General features: G+C 39.0%; 2 protein-coding genes and 1 long non-coding RNA gene across 4 annotated transcripts; 2 read left to right on the forward strand and 1 right to left on the reverse strand.

Annotated features, from left to right (window-relative positions):
* Nucleotides 1-8,682: 8,682 nt before the first annotated feature.
* On the reverse strand, nt 8,683-13,887 carry LOC309703327 (uncharacterized protein). Of its 2 annotated transcripts, none has more exons than XM_082528118.1 (7): nt 13,446-13,887; nt 12,916-13,137; nt 12,070-12,233; nt 11,028-11,205; nt 10,703-10,911; nt 9,943-10,153; nt 8,683-9,009 (listed from the first exon to the last, which is right to left on the reverse strand). In XM_082528118.1, the coding sequence occupies exons 1-7, from the start codon at nt 13,480-13,482 to the stop codon at nt 8,936-8,938; spliced, it is 1,095 nt and encodes a 364-aa protein (XP_082384244.1). In that variant the 5' UTR covers nt 13,483-13,887; the 3' UTR covers nt 8,683-8,935. The 2 variants fall into 2 exon arrangements, with proteins under 2 accessions (XP_082384244.1, XP_082384243.1); XM_082528117.1 differs by having other exon boundaries at nt 8,684-9,026; nt 13,446-13,886.
* Nucleotides 13,809-15,256, forward strand: LOC309703047 (uncharacterized protein; the record flags this gene model as incomplete). Its single annotated transcript, XM_082527751.1, has 5 exons — nt 13,809-13,903; nt 13,990-14,041; nt 14,604-14,654; nt 14,935-14,994; nt 15,116-15,256. 5 exons carry the CDS (start codon nt 13,809-13,811, stop codon nt 15,254-15,256), a joined length of 399 nt encoding a protein of 132 aa, XP_082383877.1.
* Nucleotides 15,257-15,756: 500 nt separating this feature from the next.
* LOC309703328 lies at nt 15,757-16,799 on the forward strand. Its single transcript, XR_014275852.1, has 4 exons — nt 15,757-15,899; nt 16,021-16,080; nt 16,160-16,222; nt 16,381-16,799. It is a non-coding gene; the product is annotated as an uncharacterized lncRNA (long non-coding RNA).
* The last annotated feature ends 184 nt before the right edge of the window (nt 16,800-16,983 follow it).

Consider the following 16,983-nt stretch of genomic DNA (forward strand, 5'->3'; position numbering starts at 1 on the left):
CATCTTAACTCATCATCATTATTCATCTATGTATTACTTTTATGTATTAGTGATCTATTTGTTGTAATCATCTATCCTTGCTGTTGTTTATTACACAAAATAAATTATATTATTACACTTCTGGCCACATAGCCCTGATATTCACTGCACATGCCCATTTTAACCTTAACCAGAGGGTTTAAAAAAAACAAACCAGTGTTTACATACCATATCTGCTTCTGCCATGGCCTGGCGGACAAAAAATTGGTAAAGGGTTCCCCGAGCTTTCATGCCCCTCATGTTCTTCATGTGCCCACCAATAGAAGCATGCCTATGGAAAAAGTGCGCCAGCACACAGTGCAGTGCGCTTTATAGTGCACTTTTCCAGCCAGGTGTTTTCCTTTTCCCAGTCCTCCCCGTACTTTTGCAGCCTTTTTTTTTTCTTTCTCTGAGCGAACAAACATTGCTGCTCTAATGCTGGGCTCACACTGTGCGATTTTTGGCCCATTTTGAGCCGATTTTTGAGTCGTGCGACCGATTTGGTGATCAGCCCGATTTTGGCCTTCATCGTGCGTCGTGTAGTATACGTGGGGTAACGAGAAGCGATTAACACCTCACGACCAGCTCCCGGGCCCTGTTTCAGGAAGCCGGTTTGGAAAACTCAGAGTGAAAAACGACACTCACGGTTGAGTAACCCCGAACTGTCCAACTCGGAATATTCCGTTTCAGAAAGGCTGATAACAATTAGTTCAATCAAGGCGGAGTTGCTTTAACCCCAAGTGAAGCGCGCGGACGAGGATACATAAAGCCCTGATAAGCGGAGCACAGATTAAGCGAGTCACCATGGAGACGGAGGGAAAGAAGGCGCGGTCAATGTATTTTACAGCGCTTGAGGCCGAAATGCTGATGGCAGCATATGCCGATAACATGCAAATTCCGCGGAAAAAAGTAACACAGCGACAGCTGCAAAAGAAAGTGAGCATGCATGGCAAAACATAGCCGACAGAGTCAATGCGTGAGTGTTAATTTAAACATTGATCTAGGGATTTCCACCCATTTAACACGTTATTTTATCATATGTTATTTTATTTGTTATTTTATACATTTTATTTTGTGACGTGATGTGAGCGCAGGTGCAACCCAACAGGCCCCAAACGTGCCTGGCAGCAAGTAAAAATGAAATATAAAAATATAGTCCAAACAGGTAAGGTGTAATTGTATTATGAGCCATAGTGCTTGGTCTGTTTGTCCGATGTAAATCAATTGCAGTTAGAGGTTACATTAATTTTCTGTCTGTAAGCACTTATTGAAATTATCTGAGCACATTACAAGTACATATTTGCTTACTCTGTATGCTCAAATGTGACCCGTTATAGCCAACAGAAAAAAAGCGGAGGCCCGAAAAACAGGTGGGGGTCCTCCTCCACCACCACTCACAGAGGCTGAGCAGTTGGCCCTCAGCCAAAACAGTGGGCGCCCTGTGGCCGAAGGCATCTCTGCGGGGACATCCTCTGAGTCAATAACCCCGCAAGACACAAGTGCCTACATAGGGGGTAAATTCAAAATAATACATGATGTGCATACATCCTTTCTTCACAGTCACCTTTGCAGTGCTACTCATTCATTTGATAAACTCTTTACCATAATGGATTATTTTGTAGTGAAGTTATTTTCCTACTGATTTTGCCTTGCCTCAGTCTTGGTTGTCTTTGAGAGCATAATGACAATGAAGTGTAAGGTGCTTGGTATGTTTGTTAATTGCCATTTGGTCCCTTGTAAGTTATAAGTGACCTGTATAAACCTCATATTCTATCAGTTGATGGTGATGGTGTACTGCATCTGGTGCAGCCTCCTGTTGAGCCAGACCAACATGTAATACTCCACAGATTATATGAGTTTACAGTAGAACAGCAATGTTGTTTATTTCTTTACTACAGGAAAATAATGAAGAAACATTGACAGCTGTTACAGAGGAGGAAGCAACAGAGACACTTTATGAGGTTTACATCTTTTAATACTTTGTGTACAGGAAATACAGGCGACCAATAAAGCCAGTTGAACAAAAAATCTGTTTATTCTTCTTTCAACATGTTGAGGTGATGGGTCAAAGGAAATGATTGTGACATATGGTGTCTCTGACTGCTCTTCCATCTTGTATGTCCGTGGGAGGGTCAGGATGTTCATGGTTTGGATCACTGCTGATGTTTGGTTCAGAAGGACAGTGTTCTCCTCTAATTGTGGCAATGTTGTGAAGAATCACACATGCCACAATAATGTCACATGCCCTTTCTGGGGTGACCCTGAGTCTTTGCAGGCACTGGAACCGGGCCTTAAGCATTCCGATAGTCATTTCAACTCTGGCTCTTGTCCTGCAATTAGCCAGATTATATCGCTGCTGTGGGCCCGGTTCAGGGTCAGGGTAAGGGGTAAGCAAATAGGGTAAACATGGATACCCCCTATCACCAAGCAAGTAGCCAGTGAACTCTCCTAAGACAGAAGGATACACTTCAGTTCAAATGTCCCTGAAGCAATTGGTCTTTATATATTTTAAAGTATTTTCAACTCACCATGTCCAAATTTTGTGCTCAGTGTACATTCACGGAATATTTGTGAGTCATGGACAGAGCCTGGCCACTTGGCTTCCACATTTGTGATAATGTTGGCAGCATCATATATGATCTTCACAGTGCAGAGAACACAAATTAGCATCCATTACTATGATGAAATAATTTGTTAGTTTGAAATGCTACAGGGAACTATGTACCTGTACATTAATGCTGTGGAAAGACTTCCTGTTCACATAGTCTCCTTCATTTACTGAAGGAGCAATAATTGGAATGTGAGTACCATCTATACAGCCAATCACGCCTGGGAACCCTGAAAATAAATGTAAAATTTAAGTAGTAGTCCAAGTATCACCACATCATACATTAAGTTTTGGTCATCCTGATACCTGCAATTTTGTGGCATCCCTCTTTGATAAATCTTGTGGGTCTGTGACCGGGGAACACCACAAACGAGTACAGGAGACGTTTCAGTGCAACTGTAACATTCCTGACTGCCCGACAGACGGTAGCCTTGGAAACGTGCTCAGCGTCACCAATATTATACAGAAAGCTCCCGTTTGCAAGAAACCGAAGTGCAATACAAATAATATGCAATGAACTGAGAGCATGTCCGCGATGTGTCACATGCGTAATATATGGCCTGAGGATGTTATCCAAATAACTTATTGATTGTGCTGAGAAACGGTAACGTTCGCACAGAAAATCATCAGGAAATGATAAAATGTCCAAACGCGCTCTGATCACTCTCTCCCGGCGGAGAGCTCTGGGGAGAATTTGGGCTTCACGATCTACTGGCTCTTCAAGGAAGGGACACGCCATGTCCGACACTTCCTACTGTCAGGTTTCCGACAAAGGGGCGGAGACAGTCAGGGTTAGTTGTAGTAAACCTGCTAGGGGGCAGGTTAGCTTCACGGAGTGTGTCGTCATAGTGACTCACTCAGGCTGCAGCTGAACTCGCTTTGTGAAACCGAAAACCCAGAGTTTTCGTTAACTCAGGGTATACTTACTCAGTTTTTCCACTAAACCGGCTTCCTGAAACAGGGCCCCGATCATCAATCGCTCGTGAGGGTGTCACCGCAGCTGCTCACGCGCAAACACGTAAACGTCGGTGAAAAAGACGTTGCAGCACAGCTGTGCAGCGTGTGATCTGGACACAAGCGATGGAGGCACAACTTGTAGAACTTTGGAAAGCTCATCCGAGCCTTTTCCATGTGGCATCACAAAATTATCACGACCACAACAACCGTGAAAATAGTTGGATTTACATTGCTGCTCAATCACAGCTGCCTGATCAATGTTTTTCATTAGCAATTTAGCAAAGTTGATGTGGTGGTGTGTCTGTGTGAGTGAAAGACAGAGAGAGCGAGCGACAGATTTTCTGTTATAACCTTCATTTTATGGACGCACAGTGTGTCGTCCGAGACTTGCACCGCAGTGTCGGCGTTTGTTTCCCTGTTGGCCATGCTTCTTGTTGTGGTCATCGGTTGTCTTCCGGTATTTTCTCCGTAAGCGACCTTTCCTCAACCAATGAGATGAGCGGTAATCTGAATTGTCATACTCGAATTGTCATAAGTGTGCTGTCAGCTCATTGGTCACAAAGCAGGAGAGGGGCTGGGAATTATGTTTTCAAACAAAGTGTTAATTCCATTAACATTTATAGACTACTTTTGATTCTCACTGTATTACGGGACAAAGTGCGTCCCTTATTAGCTCAATACGGGACGTGTACTTTTGTTTCGAAATACGGGACGATTCCGTATTTTAAGGGACGGTTGGCAACCCTATCTATGAGATACATCATGATGTCTCGCAAACGCCTGTGTATGTGAGCATATCTCTAATGCCTTTGTATTACTGGCTTTTTCTGTATTTTGTACTTGTTTTTGGTTTTGTGTACATAAAAATGATAACAAAATAAAGATGATGGATCACAACAGTCTTTCATTGTAGTACAATAGGGTATATCCCCAATAAGCAGCGGGCTTCGGTGAGTATTTGGTGTCTAAAGTTTGACACCTAATTTGTCTGTGATGCTGCTTCCTAACTGTAGTCAGTACTATATACTTGGACACAGTTTGTTCCAAGTAAACGTCATGTCAATTGTCTCTGATTTTAAAAAGCACCAACTTTGTTTTTGTCCTCGTCCAGTGTCTTCCCATTTAAATAGTGCAGGATGTCTACTGCTGTACATATTATACACTCAACAAATGGGAAGAGTTCACAGCATGCTGCTATTTAACAAAACTGGAGTGGGGCTCAGCATGACAGGCTGGGTCAGATGCACATCATCCCACACGCATCATCTTATTTCTTTGTAAGCCCTTTGATACCGCTCGGTATCACCAAATGAAATCAATGTTTTATTGTTCGGGCTTTTCAACAGTGGCTGGCTTCGCTGAACATGACAAATCTCTCATAAGCTTCCTCTCAGTTTGTGTGATAAAGGTTCTATTAAAATGGCCTTTTTTTTGTCTCCTGTGCTAAAACTGCCTTTGCTTTATTCTGCTGGCATAAACCTTGTGAAATGAAAAAGGTAAAAAAAAATGACAGACACAACCTGGCGCTGACGTCTGGGATGACTTTGCTGGTGAGTGTTGTCACCTCTCGCTTCAAAATTCTGCTTCTGCAGCACTGTACTGCAGGGATGATGCGCTAAAATAGCTTACAACAATCACAAACTGTATGTAGATGTCGCCGTGCCTCCCTGTTGGTTTATGCCATAGTTTGCACTATGGCATTATTTGCTGAGTATAACGTTATGGCTGTTGCTTTTATTTTATTTTTATGAATTTATAATATTTGGATGAGAGACTGCTAAGCTCTCAGCAAACCCAAAGTAGGTTGGCTAGCAAGGTGCAGCCATAGACTGTATGGACACAAAAACGTGCTAATTAGTGCTAAGTAAGTTATACACTTACTACTTCAATAATTTTACCTTGCTAATACAGCGTTGGCCCCATTTTGCCTTCAGAACGCCTTTAATTCTTCAAGGCATCGATTCAACAAAGTGCTGGAAAGATTCATCAGAGATTTTGGTCCATTGTGACATGCTAGCACATGCTAGCGTCACACAGTTGCTGCAGATTTGTCAGTTGCAGATCCTGTTCAACCAAATCCCAAAGGTAGATTGAGATCTGGTGACTGTAAAATCAATTTGAGTACAGAGTACTCATTGTTATAGTTCTGCTCTAAGTAGCCATCAGAAGATAGTTCACTGTGGTCCAAAGAGGATGGACATGGTTACCTACAATAACCCAGCCAACATTTATATGTGGGGCCCATATGGTTTGGAAATGGGCCGAAAAATGGGCCCCATGGTGATAAGTTGTTACTAAGGGCCAGAAATGTGCAAAGAAAGGGTTAGGGTTAGGCTACCCTTAGCCTTCTCAGAACTGAGGTTATGAAGAGTCTTTAAGGGCCCAGTCACACAGTAACTCCTGAAGAAACCCCTGGGGAAAGATGTGTATTCCCTGACTGGCTGGTTCCTGGCAGTCGTTATGTAAAGTTGGTTGCTGGTCCAAATTCTTCCTTGTGACTGATTTGCTCATTGGCAAAATGTTGCAGGTGCCCGTGCTTTGCATACAATGCAAACTCTCACCAACTACTAGCCAAGTGGTAGTAAAACTTAAAAGTTCAAAACGAGAAAGGGAAACCATTCACCTTGAAAGGAAAAGCTAAAGCTCAGCCAACATGTTTCAAAAGGCGTAACAACCAGTTTTTGCAGACAGCTCGGTATGTTACACAAACTACAGGCAACTGGAGGACTCTGCAAGTGATCAATGCAATAGATCTAGCCTAGCATAGCTTTAGTATAGCTTAATAAAACACAGGTGGTGGTGCCAGGGATTAATAACAAGATACTTATATTCTGTCATTACCCAGAAAATACCATATTAGAATAGAAAGATTAATTTCAAAATGAAAGTACTATAATGTTTGAAAAGCTATTTGGATGCTGTCAAACAAAAAGTGGTCAGAAGTTTTTTGGGGGTTTGGAAACCTCCTGTAGTTCGGCAATAGTAATAGCAGCTATGATGGTGGTGATAGTGCATGAACTCCCGCTCACCTTTCTGGTTGTCGCTAAAAACCTATTCATTGGCAGCGGGCGCAGATAGGACGGACACACACTCTCACTCACTCTCATGCATGGCTCCTGTGGATCCGCTGGAATTGGTAATGACACAATCCATCTCTAACCTATTTCCAATTCAGCTCTGGGAAATGAGATAGGATGGTAATGGAATCTCATTGATCTGAGTTTGCTCTCATGTTTATGGTCCATAAGTATGAAAGTCATTTCTAATGTTCTTTCCCACACTGGATCTTTTTTGCATGCCATTACATTTATGCGAGGTTTCGGTCAGCATTAGAGTTGAGGGCAAAGTGCAAAATGATTTAATTTGGACTACCTTAAATTGTGTAATTTTAGAATTAATATTCAGCAAAAGGTAAAATGCTAACAAGCATGTGAGGTGTTTAAACACCCATAAGCTAGGACACATATATGACTTTTTATAGGTTTGTGATACAAAGTAAGATGATACAGAGCTAGCGCTAAAAGGGCTGAATGCAGTAAATCAAGTAAATCCCTTTAACTGGAATTGTGAGCAGTGGATAGCGGGAGCGCTGTAGTGTTGATTTTCCCCATGTTTGGGTCTTACATTTCAGGATGATGAAAAAGCTGCATAAATAAGAAACAAAGTGAATATTTTGTTTGACTGCTGTATTTCAGATATTTTTTCCCTTTGGTGACAATCAACAAGTTCCACTGCTGTTTGCAGTGACAACAAGCAGCGACTCTGTGACAGCACAGGCGGATTGATCTTCATATTTTCCTACAGTATTACCACATCTGACGCAAATCCAATCAGAATATCTAAGCTTAGCATGAAAAGATGTATGAGTCATTTTGCATGGCATGCATTTCACCTGTAATGTAACATCGTAGGATTGCCAAAATGTCACGTCATTAAGACTGGTACTGTATTTTATTACTGCATTAAAATTAATAAGGAACTGGAAAATCCTTGACAACTGTATGCCATGGTGGTTGCTGATGTGATTTAAAATGCAGGTTGTAATCTTGACTTGGCAGGATGTTGCAGTGGTCAGCACACCAAGAAGGTCCTTGTTCAGCTCCACCAGCTTGAGTCTTGCTATGCCTGTGGTTATTGTGTCTCAGTACTCCGGCCTCCTTCTACAGGTAAGTGTTAGGTTATTTCTAACCTGTCCATAGGTGTGACTGTGACATCTCTGCAATAGATGGGCAACCTGTCCAGATCGTACCCTGTCTTAAAATCTTTGGCAGCTAGCCCATACGGAAAAGAAATATAAAAAACGTATAAAACCCATATGTTAAAGAAATATAAAAAACTTAGAAAAGATTTGCATCAGCTTTAGTTTGCTCCATATATAGTGAATCATATAAGGCTTGTATGATTTACTCCTGAAAGTGGCCACTTTCGGGTTACTTTCATACATGATAATAAAGTGGATCACATAAGGATCATGTTAAAACTAAGTATGAGTTATATAAGGAAAGTACATGTCAAAGTATGTATTCCATAGATGTTCCATATAATATTTGCATAGTTTTTAGTACATAATTGTCATAAAGACATATGCTTTACATATATGAACAAAATCTGTTAGATAAATTTTTTTTATATGTAAAGTAAATGTAGTTTGCAGGGCAATAATCTCTTTTTTTTAAATGCTTTTTATACATATATTCTAAGAATATGTTAGATTACATATGTTTTCACTTTATGTTCCGGCAATACATTTTTATGGTAAACTATTCTTTTTTTTACATTTTTCTTCTAAGAATTCTTAAATCTCATCTCATAAAAAACCTATAAACTTAATTATTAATTTTATACAAATTAACATTACTAGAAAAAAAAAATCTATCACATATGAAAAAGACAACAGTATCATTTGCCCCTGCTTGACCAACATCAGTTAAAAACTAGCAATGCAAAGACAAACTCGTAAGCCAACATAACTTTCTTTGACAGGTCGGCAGTCAATGTATTGTAATACTGAAGAAAACAAAAACAAAAAACATGAATACTGGGCAATCTTTAAATTCAATTAACTTTTATTATTCTGATATAACAGTCACATACTAATATTTCACAGAAATATTTAACCTAATCTAAGCTCTATTGTTTAAAGAGCATGCTAAGCTGCATACCTTTTGCTGCAAATTTGTGGAACTTTTACCTGCTAACATGAGTAAAACTTTGGAGGGCAAAAAACCTGCCCACTTAAAAAACAAAACAAACAATCTATCTTTAATAGATAAAACATGAATTGGCATTATAATAACATGCCAAATGAGACATCGAAAGTCAAGTTATGGGGATGCTGTGACAGAGACATTTTTATTTCTGGCCCGGAGTTCTGTGATCTTGGCATTGATTGTAGTACCAATGCTGGAAGGATGGGTCCCAGGCCACTTCTCAAGGGTTGCACCTATATATGTACAAAAATGCAGGGGGGGGGGGGGGGTGATGACAAGAACAGAATTAGTAGTGTAAAAGAACCCAATGATCTTAAACAATAGTGCAATGATCCTGCATTAATCAGTCTTAATATCTAATGGTGCCAGCTTTGAAATTTGCAGACGATGCATGGAGCGGTTCACTACATTGACTACATTTACATACAGCCAATATTCAGGTTATGGTCGAGTTAGGCTCACTATTCAGGATTCTGAAACATTCGGAATAACTCATTCACATGCATGAGATGAGAGAGTCACAGAGAGCCAGACGGCACATACACAAAGTTCCTCTACTCAAAAGACCAGGATTCCGCGGGAATAGAACATGTGCAAAACACAAATCCATTTTCATTCTGATGGCGATATGCCGATAGAGGTTTTACATGACCCTTTTCTCACAAAAATATTTGGTAACTCCAAGATTTATATTTGGATTTTTGCCGGTATTTTAAAGCCATGTGTGACCGGGTTATTGCTAACATTCCAGTTTTGAATGGGTTATCGGCTGCATGTAAACGCAGTCACTGAAATACATCAAATGCAAGAACATCCAGAATGTAAAATACTTATCTACCATCATTTGTTACTTTGTAGTTGGACAAACAAAATGCACCATAAAGGAAATGAAAGGCCTACAGAGAAATCTAAGGCCTACAATAGTATGTCATGAAAAGACCATTCATTCATCTGGATATAACTCAAAAAAGATCAACTAGAATCCTCTATTTGGTGGAGGCCTTTCTTCATCAACAATAATATATGCATAAATGTTAAGAAGATATTCTTCATATGTGTGGCCCTTGTTTTTCATTGGTCCTTTGTTATCTTTAAATGCCAGAAGTGTGGACAACTGCGAAAACATGCCATAAAAAGCTAAAAACTTACTGTAGATGGCATCCAATTTATTTTTGTCGAGCGGTAAACGTGCATGTCCTCTGCCTCGTTTTCCCCCTCGAAGATTGCTCACTAGCAATATTTCCACAGGGAAGACTGCTGTGAGCAGATGCCTCACAAAGGTTGTAGATGAATTTGCATTAGTAGCATAGGCCCAGGCCAGTTTCTCTACCATGACTCCAGTCCCAGGATAAATCTCCACCTGTTCCAACAAAAAGACATTTTGATCAATATAAGAGACGTAAAGAACAACTACATACCTTTCCAGACTTAAAACTCTGTTTCTCGTCTAGTTTTGAAGGCAGTGACATTTATGTATATTCCCGGAGCCGTCGTTCACCTGCAATGTCCGGATGCTAAGCTACTGGATTGCAAAACTTTTTTCTGCATCACTTGTTACTCGCACAGGCATTCCCATGCAAAAGTGAAGCTTTTGTAGAAAAATTGTAGTTTGCCTCTGCTCCACCAGGGGCTGGCTCTAAAACAGAGTCAATCCCCATAGACTCCTTTGTTAAGAAGGGAAACTTCACAGCAGAAACACAGTCAATGAATTTAACACTTGAATTAGATCCATCATACTAATAAGTAGAGTACCAATTTAAAAGTTTTGACATATTTTCCCATTAAATCTAATAGGAAAGTCCGTCAAAACTTTTATTGGTATTGTGTTCAAGGTTGGATCAACTGTAAGTAGAAAGACAGTAGATCCAATTTATGCACTTCATCTATTTATTCTTTAAAATTCCATTACCTTTGATGACTGGGATTCCTTTGTTGATAGAATGACAGATGCTGGTGTTGAGAAGGATGAAGTAGATTTGGGAGGGGGCAGCAGCGAACCATCTGATGATGAACCGGGCGTGGACTGCGGAGAAATCTGGGGAAGCTCAAAACTGGATCTCTTAAGAGGTTCAGCCAAATTAATCACCTTTTTCATCGTCTTCATGAGTTCTGGCACATCTATATATAGTAAATGAATAAAAAAATGATTACCAGAATGGTTTATACATAGGCTAGAGTGACTTTTTCAAATATATTGGCTGTTTAATTGTTAAATTAGTGATAGGAAGTGATACCTTGGACAAGCAACTCCTTCAGTTTATCATTCTCTTGTTTCAGGTCTTGGATCTTCCGCTTTAGACCAATTACTGTCTTTTTTGGACTTTTTTCACCATAAGCGACTGAAGGTGGTGAATGACTGTACATTGCAAGGAATTCCTGTGCAGGGTCTTTCTTTGAAGGAGCCTTTGACTTCTGGACATGAAAAAAGATAGCGAGAAAGAAGAGGAATTTACATAAAATAGTCAAAGCTGCCATAAAAGTTATGAATCTAAAGTGTAAAGACAACAGATTCAATAGCTGTGCCACAAAGTGTAGGGTGCATACTTCAAAGAGCTGATTTCTTAGCCACATACAGTACCAGTCAAAAGTTTGTACAATTTTACAATTAAATATAATGGGAAAGTGTGTCCAAACTTTTAACTGGTACTGCACATCACAGAACTGTAACTAGGCCTGTTCCAAAGATTGGGCTCATTTGAATACAGTTAAAAAAAAAAAAGTTTACCATAATTCAATTTAGGTGGCTACAAGTGATTTTTTCCTTTAACAAATCCTGACAATCATTGTATACAAATGACCTTTGTGTGCAGTAGAATAGGGGGACCACTGGTGGAGTTCCTTTTCTTAAATGTAAATACGTTTCAGTTTTAAAATTATATCTGATCTGAAAAAGGTAAAAATCAGTAAAATATATATATTTTTTTTAGGGAAAGAGAAGTACTACAGTCATTGCTTGGTGACAGAAATGGTGTGTAACATAATAGAAAGATGGTGAGGATGTTCAGACATAACCAGGAAATGCTACTTGCAGGCTACACTGTCCCGTTTCATAAGGCTGTAGCCTGCATAGACTCCATCCAATGGTAGATGTACAATACAATAGTGTCAACTTTTTAAAGGAGCCATCACCTAAAATGTTTCATTTTCCACATGAAAACATGTATATAATGGTTTCCTAATGACTGACACTAGCCTAGAAGCCAATATTTAAAGATGGAGTGTTTAGATAACATGTAAAACACGGATACTACAAAATGGTTCCAAGTGAAATGTCACCTTGAGTTGCAATGGCTGCGACAGAATCAGAGTCTCATTTGGATCGGAGTCATCAGAATCATCCTGATAGTTTTCAGGATGGACAGATACCCTCTTGGTCAGGTCCTCTGGTTCATTTTCCTTCAGCAGTGCATTAATTTTCCGAGCTGCCTCAAAACGAGTAGCTAGAGCACAAAGGAGGAAACAAAAAGACATTACAACAATCCCCTCATTACTCCACAGGTGTTTTTTTTTTAAATCACCAGACTATGTCCTGTTTTCAGGTAATTGCAGTAATGAATGTTATTTTTTACTCCTGACTAAAAACACAACTGAACACTGGAATGGTTCTTCGACCTGTGTGAAAGAGAGAGCTAACAAAGAAAAGAGAACATTTGTATATGGGATAGAGAAAGAGAAGAAGAAGACAGCAGTAACAGTGTCTAGTTTTGTGTTGAGTTGTGATTCACATAGTGCATTTAGCAAAAAAACAAACAATTCCTATTTCACAGAATTTCCATACATGTGAAACATAAAATATACAACTATTCAACATCTAAAAGCAACCATCTCATTAGTCAGGGGTTAGGGTTAAAAGGAGTAGGAGCCACATTTAGGAGATTTACTGTGTTAATATGTAAACTTTTACTTAGAGCAGAGTAAAGACGAGTGATAAAATACAAAACTGTTGCGACTTTATGTAATGTATACTTAATGTATATTAAGTAAACATGTAGTACAGTCTTCAGCTCCCTGGAAAAACGAAGTAAGCACATGACTTTAAAGAGTGAATTCAGTTTTTCTTTAGAGAACTACTTTCAAGTAGAGAAGGACATTCTACATTTCAAATCATTAACAATTACTTACCAGAGACAAAAACAACAGTGCCCCTGTAACGTGGCCACCCTCCTCGCTGTTTCTTCCCATGGCGCCATTCAATAACTGCCGAGTAAGTGGAAATGGGATTCCCATGCTGGTCCATCTTGGAGTCATCATACCCCCGTATGTTAACAGTTTTTACTTCACTAAGCTTTCCATAGTCCTCCCCTTCACTCCACTGCACCACTGCAAACTTCCTCTCCTCGTGTTCTGTAGTAAATGAAGGGGGGAGGAAAAAAAGAATTGCTTTTTCCTAGCTAGAATGCTACAGGCTATATGCTAATAAAGGCTTTTTCTTATCAAAAAATATTCTATTTGACATGGTTTCTATAGGCATACTTTTACCGTTTGAACCATTTTAATGACACCAAGTGCTATGTCGCATGCATAATTCTCTGAAGAGAGCATTTCCACGTTGGTCACTTGTTTCTATGTGACCCGTAAAACATCAAACCACTTTTAGCAAGCTATTAGCTTAAGCTAAGTCATTCAAATTCGAAAACATTTAGGCGACTTACCTCTGATATTAGTTTTATTCGTCTCCGTAGTCTCCATCTTTGCAAGACACACTTTATTAGACCGATTTCCCGCTTGTTGTTAAATTACGTAAGGAAGCCGTTACCTGATGAGGACCGTGTGAGGTCTCGCGGTGAAAGCTGGCCACCTGTACGCTGCAGCATGGCCCGCCCTACTTTGCCTTTGATTGGTGTATCCTCATATTTGACCGTACACTTAACCAATCATGGCACTCACAGCTGAAAACAAATTTTTGAGTTCATGCTCTACGTCAGTATTTTCTCTATTTGGCGGTAGAATATGTTTTTCACAGATTATAGACTATACTGACATTCCAACTGAGTTTTGTAACTTAAGAGACAGTGATGCCGAAAAGAAAACATTATAGATCTGACACAAGTGAAATAGACTGGATGCGGAAAAACGTTCCTTCACGTACTTTGACCAGATGGAAAAAACGGTATGTGCACCTTTGCCAATAAGTTAATACAGTTGTCAGTTTCTGTCATTGTTATGAAAGCTACAAGAATTTATTAATTTTTTTAGAAAAATCGACAGAGCTTTGACTGACATCGGACAGCACAACACACAACAACAAGTAAGTGAATGTATATCGTTAATGTCTTATCAGCTACCATAGTAGCACTTGATACAAAGTGTTTGGGTTTTAATACTTTGGTTAAGTGGAACATTCCAGTTCTAATTTGACACCCATAACTTGGCTTATATTTTTGTGTTGTGTGTACTAAGTAGGTTAACAAACTAATAATTCCATACACTTACATAGATATTTATTTTCAATGATAAGTTATGCAACATAATTTATTGTGTTTGCCAAATGACTGATAAATTCTGTTTAGGTTAGTTATGATAAGAAAATGCAAAGTATTTGAGAATCTAGACTATATTCATAATGTTTCTGCATTGAAAGTAATCTGAAGTGCTACTTAAGTAATTGTGAGATGATAAATATAATTTAAAAAAATGTAGTTTTTTACTTAGAAGACAACCTCTTTCATTGTGTTTATTTAAAGGTCAATAAAAACATTAAGAATAATAACAATCACAATAATAACAACATGGAAATTTCATCCCGACTGTTTTCAGCGGAGCTGTGAAAAATGTATCTTAAACAAGTTGTTCATTTGTATCATTTCAAGGACAATGGTGAAGATGACAGCCAGAGAGAAGGAACTTTCACAGTTCCAATGGTAAATAAAAATACATTATTATAGTCTCTCTCTCCCTCTCTTTCTCTCTCTCTTTCTCTCTCCTTTTAAAAGCAACATACAGAAAAAAGGCCACAATAAAGCATTACTTTCATTCTTATGTCTCTTCTACGCTACTCCATCACATTGTAAAAGTGAAAAGTACAGCTCACCATTAAGCTGTTTAAATATGTCAGTGACAGACTCACTACTTGTTCTGGAATATATCATTCGGATATTTAATTCATATATATATTCAATACTTGGGTTGTATTCCTCACAGGAAAGTGAAGATGCTGCCCAAAGAGATGAGCAGATACCAGAACCACAAACGGTTTCACTGGTAAGAAACAAATGCAAGATGTGCTCCACTTCCAGTGACAGACTCACTACTTGTTCTGGAATATATCATTCGGATATTTAATTCATATATATATTCAATACTTGGGTTGTATTCCTCACAGGAAAGTGAAGATGCTGCCCAAAGAGATGAGCAGATACCAGAACCACAAACGGTTTCACTGGTAAGAAACAAATGCAAGATGTGCTCCACTTCCAGTGACAGACTCACTACTTGTTCTGGAATATATCATTCGGATATTTAATTCATATATATATTCAATACTTGGGTTGTATTCCTCACAGGAAAGTGAAGATGCTGCCCAAAGAGATGAGCAGATACCAGAACCACAAACGGTTTCACTGGTAAGAAACAAATGCAAGATGTGCTCCACTTCCAGTGACAGACTCACTACTTGTTCTGGAATATATCATTCGGATATTTAATTCATATATATATTCAATACTTGGGTTGTATTCCTCACAGGAAAGTGAAGATGCTGCCCAAAGAGATGAGCAGATACCAGAACCACAAACGGTTTCACTGGTAAGAAACAAATGCAAGATGTGCTCCACTTCCAGTGACAGACTCACTACTTGTTCTGGAATATATCATTCGGATATTTAATTCATATATATATTCAATACTTGGGTTGTATTCCTCACAGGAAAGTGAAGATGCTGCCCAAAGAGATGAGCAGATACCAGAACCACAAACGGTTTCACTGGTAAGAAACAAATGCAAGATGTGCTCCACTTCCAGTGACAGACTCACTACTTGTTCTGGAATATATCATTCGGATATTTAATTCATATATATATTCAATACTTGGGTTGTATTCCTCACAGGAAAGTGAAGATGCTGCCCAAAGAGATGAGCAGATACCAGAACCACAAACGGTTTCACTGGTAAGAAACAAATGCAAGATGTGCTCCACTTCCAGTGACAGACTCACTACTTGTTCTGGAATATATCATTCGGATATTTAATTCATATATATATTCAATACTTGGGTTGTATTCCTCACAGGAAAGTGAAGATGCTGCCCAAAGAGATGAGCAGATACCAGAACCACAAACGGTGTCACTGGTAAGAAACAAATGCAAGATGTGTTCCCTTTCTATGGCTCTCTTTTCTTTAAAGAGTAGTTAATTTGAATACTTCTCAGGGAAACAATGAAGATGCCACCCAAAGACAGGAGGAAAGAATAGAAATGGTCACAATGGTGCAGGTAAGACTTGCGGTTAATTGCATTTTTAACTATGACAAACGTCGCTATGACTGCTGTTTATGTTGTAAATGCAGTTTTGCAAAAAAAAAAAACAAGGCTACATATGAAAATAAGTGAAACCTGCTCAAATATAACACAATTCTTTTTCAACCATTCAGGAGAACGCCCCTGAAGCAGGAGTTGATGTGAACTGCTCCAGTGGACTAACAGAAATTCAAAGCATCATGTCAATCCTCTCCTTTGCTTTGAGACACAACACTACAGGTGTATTAATGGAGGACTTGCTGAAACTGCTCAAGTTACATTCTGCTGGGACTACTGTAGTTCCATCAAGCAGGTATTTTCTGGAGAAACCCTTCGCTGATATTACAAAACAGTTTAAACGACATCATTACTGTAGAGTTTGTACTAAGTACATTGGGTCTTCACAATCTTTGGAGGAAACACTTAATTGTGTGTCATGTTCTTCATTCACAACAGTGAAAGCCAGTTTAGAGGAAGGTAACTTTTTTATTAGTATACCATTAAAAGATCAGCTAAAAGACATTCTTGAGAACCACAATGTGCATGATCTATGTTTCAGAGGTGATCCCAGTGCTAGCCGTGTAATAAAGGACATATGTGATGGCAGCTTGTATCAGACCTTAAAGTCTACCAGTAAAGATGATTTTCTGTCCCTCACTTTTAATTGTGATGGTGTACCAGTTTTTCAGTCTTCCAAATTTAGTATTTGGCCAATATTGTGTTGCATTAATGAGATA

The sequence above is a fragment of the Aulonocara stuartgranti genome (assembly GCF_965226115.1).
Source record: "Aulonocara stuartgranti genome assembly, chromosome: 3".
Classification (NCBI taxonomy): Eukaryota; Metazoa; Chordata; class Actinopteri; order Cichliformes; family Cichlidae; genus Aulonocara; species Aulonocara stuartgranti.